Genomic DNA, 3275 nt, shown 5'->3' on the forward strand with positions numbered 1-3275 from the left:
TTCATGTAATGAGAAGAGAGAGAGATAGAATATAATATCTTCTTTATCCCTTCATCTCTTGGTGGACACTTATGTTGTTTCCATAGCTCAGTACGGTGAATAATGCTGCCATAAAAATGAGACTGAAGAAATCTTTTCAATACCCCTTTTCATTTCCTTTGGCTATACACCCAGAAGTGAGAAAAATAATAATAAAGGAAGGGAAGTGAAAAGCTTTGTGATTATGGATATTAGAGAGTTTTTCAAAGAGATATACCTTGTAAAAGGACATGGTGAAATTCTTCTCTGAAAATGAGGTGCTTGGGGAGGAAATTCACTAGGCTTGTTTTTGCTAGGACAAAAACCCAGTGATCCTGGTGATTTACAATAATCCAATGTCAGCATAGACACCTGTTACTTCCTGGGCTCTAGGATCTCTATTAGTTTGGTCATTGGAACAATTTCTAATTTCATGGCTGGCCCTTGTAATGACACATCTTTTGTACTGGAGTATTTTATCAAGATTTCTAAGTGCTTTCCATTCCTTGTAGTGTGAAATTTTAAAAATGTGCTATTTTTGGCTTTTCTATTACATTGTAAAGTTCCTGAGAGCACAGACTTTGTCTTACATGTCAAATAAGTGGACTAAAAAATTGTATTTTTCACATATTTGTGCTTTTTTCCATTAGTCTAGCAAAATATCCAGCACATACAGTGTAAAGGCATTTGTGAATTTATTGAATCCTAGGTGTTTGAGTGATGGTTCTGAGATGGGGGAGGATGGCCACTTTTGATTCACAGATTGTTCACTTCTTAGACATGAGTGTCAAGAGTTAATCGTTGATCAGTTTCACTAATCAACAAGGATATTTGCCCAAAATGTTGGCTATCTCTGGATTTAGTAAACACATCGTAGAGATTGATAGTCACTTGAATCAAAACTGATGGATAAGGAAGATCATTACATAAACTCCATTAATAATTCTGGATTCTTCTCCCCTTTCTTAATGAAGGAACCATGAAAGAAGACAACCAATCTTCTACCCTGGAATTCATCCTCCTGGGAGTTACTGGTCAGCAGGTACAGGAAGACTTCTTCTTCATCTTCTTCCTGTTCATTTACCCTATCACATTGACTGGAAACCTGCTCATCATCTTGGCCATTCGCTCTGACATTCGCCTTCACAACCCCATGTACTTTTTCCTTGCCAACCTCTCCTTTGTTGACATCTTATTCTCCTCTGTAACCATCCCCAAGATGCTAGCCAACCATGTCTTGCACAGCAAATCCATCTCCTTTGGGGGATGTCTAACACAAATGTATTTTATGATTGCCTTGGGTAACACAGATAGCTATATCCTGGCTGCGATGGCATATGATCGTGCCGTGGCCATCAGCCGCCCACTTCATTACACAACAATTATGAGTCCACAGACTTGTGTCCTTCTAGTTGTTGGATCTTGGGTGGTTGGAAATGCCAATGCCCTCCCCCATACTCTGCTCACAGCTAGTCTGTCCTTCTGTGGCAACAAGGAGGTAGCCAACTTCTACTGTGACATTACCCCTTTGCTTAAGCTGTCCTGTTCTGACATCCACTTCAATGTGAAGATGATGTACCTAGGGGTTGGTATTTTCTCTGTGCCATTACTATGCATCATCATCTCCTATGTCCGGGTCTTTTCCACAGTTTTATGGGTTCCTTCCACTAAGGGCATGCTCAAAGCCTTCTCCACCTGTGGCTCCCACCTCACTGTTGTTTCTCTGTATTATGGGACAGTCATGGGCATGTATTTCCGCCCTCTGACTAGTTACAGCCTAAAGGATGCAATCATGACTGTTATGTACATGGCAGTGACTCCAATGCTAAATCCTTTCATTTATAGTCTGAGAAACAGAGACATGAAGGCTGCCCTGAGGATACTATTCAGCAAGAGAATTTCCTCATAACCAATGTGAGGTCATATTGAGGAATGCAGTCATCAATTAGGATGCACTTGGAAGTCCATCCCTTAATGTTCATCCCCTCCAAGAAGCAACCTTTGATCTTTCCAGCTACAAAATCCCCTTCTCTGAAATCTAGTAAGTTTATGACACACCTTATTGAAATCATCACTTTGTACCAACTGTCCTTTTGCCAGCACAGAAATTTTGGGTTTACGTCCTAGATAAGCTACTGATAATCAGAGTAAAGTTGAAAATATCTGACGCTCTGTTTCTATATCAACATATTAGGAATAATAATATCTGCTCCACCATGGTCACAGAGCATGAGGATTGCAAAAGTCCATGACTTGAAGGCTAAACATCACTATTCAAATGTCAGTTTTTCTTGGATATATGTTAATCACCCCTACAATGCTTACAAGCCTCTGAAGGCAAGAACTATCTTAAAACATCACTGTACCTCTCTCCCAGTCTTGTTCATGTAAAGTGTATCCAATGATTCTTGGTGGAAAATCAGATGAGCAAATGAAAATATCAGTCTCTGCACTGTAATCTGGTAATGTCAGACATAATTTGGACTAGACATTATTTACCCATCCAGTAAAATCTTTAAAGGCAATGACACAGGAGGTATTTTTGTTCTTGTTGTATTATTGATTAAACTAGACTGTTTCTAAAGAGCAGATGATTCTCCTTAAAATCACACCAAAATCATACTCATTGATAGTTATTGCATTTTAAAGTAATAAATATTCCAACTTAATTAATTACATCATGAAATAAAGTTACTGTGACAACAGATTGGAGTGCCAAATAAATGAAGAAAAAAGAGCAGTATTGAAACTGATGTGACCTTGTTTCTCCAGTATGCCCCAGGGAAGATAAGACTGATTCTGGTTGATCAGCCCTGATATGTAGGTGATATTTCCTAAACAGAGACAGTTAATCCAACAGGTCCTAAATAACCAATGAGGAACTCCTCTACCTATGATTTGATCCTGTTCATGAGAAAATTATAAAATTTTTTTTTCAAAATATTAATAATTTATAAATGATTGTCCTTAAATATCATATTTCCAAAGAGGATAACATTTTGAAGAGGTGAAATGAGTGTATCTTAGAACAGTGTGCAAGTTGCTTTATGATCTACTATTTTTAACTGCCAGTAAAAATATAAAATTATTGTTTTCTATAGATAATTCACATTGTCAGCTATTTGTCCATGTTGGAAGAATTTGGATGTCAAAAGATGATGTTATTCACCTTTTAATGCTCTCTGGGTCTCTAAAACACCAAGGATGAGAACTATCCCAATTATCTTCTTTTCAACGAAAAAGATTTTGGTTACAAA

At 37.7% G+C, this 3275-nt stretch overlaps 1 protein-coding gene across 1 annotated transcript; it reads left to right on the top strand.

The window, feature by feature from the left end:
• The first annotated feature begins 997 nt into the window (after positions 1–997).
• Positions 998–1979, top strand: LOC102955664 (olfactory receptor 1A1). Its single transcript, XM_007076139.2, has one exon. The coding sequence runs from the start codon at positions 998–1000 to the stop codon at positions 1925–1927; it is 930 nt and encodes a 309-aa protein (XP_007076201.1). The 3' UTR covers positions 1928–1979.
• The last annotated feature ends 1296 nt before the right edge of the window (positions 1980–3275 follow it).

Source organism: Panthera tigris, chromosome E1, assembly GCF_018350195.1.
Source record: "Panthera tigris isolate Pti1 chromosome E1, P.tigris_Pti1_mat1.1, whole genome shotgun sequence".
NCBI classification, from domain to species: Eukaryota; Metazoa; Chordata; class Mammalia; order Carnivora; family Felidae; genus Panthera; species Panthera tigris.

Excerpts from the sequence above, each read along its gene's own strand:
- LOC102955664 (XM_007076139.2), top strand. The coding sequence starts at position 998 with ATGAAAGAAGACAACCAATCTTCTACCCTGGAATTCATCCTCCTGGGA.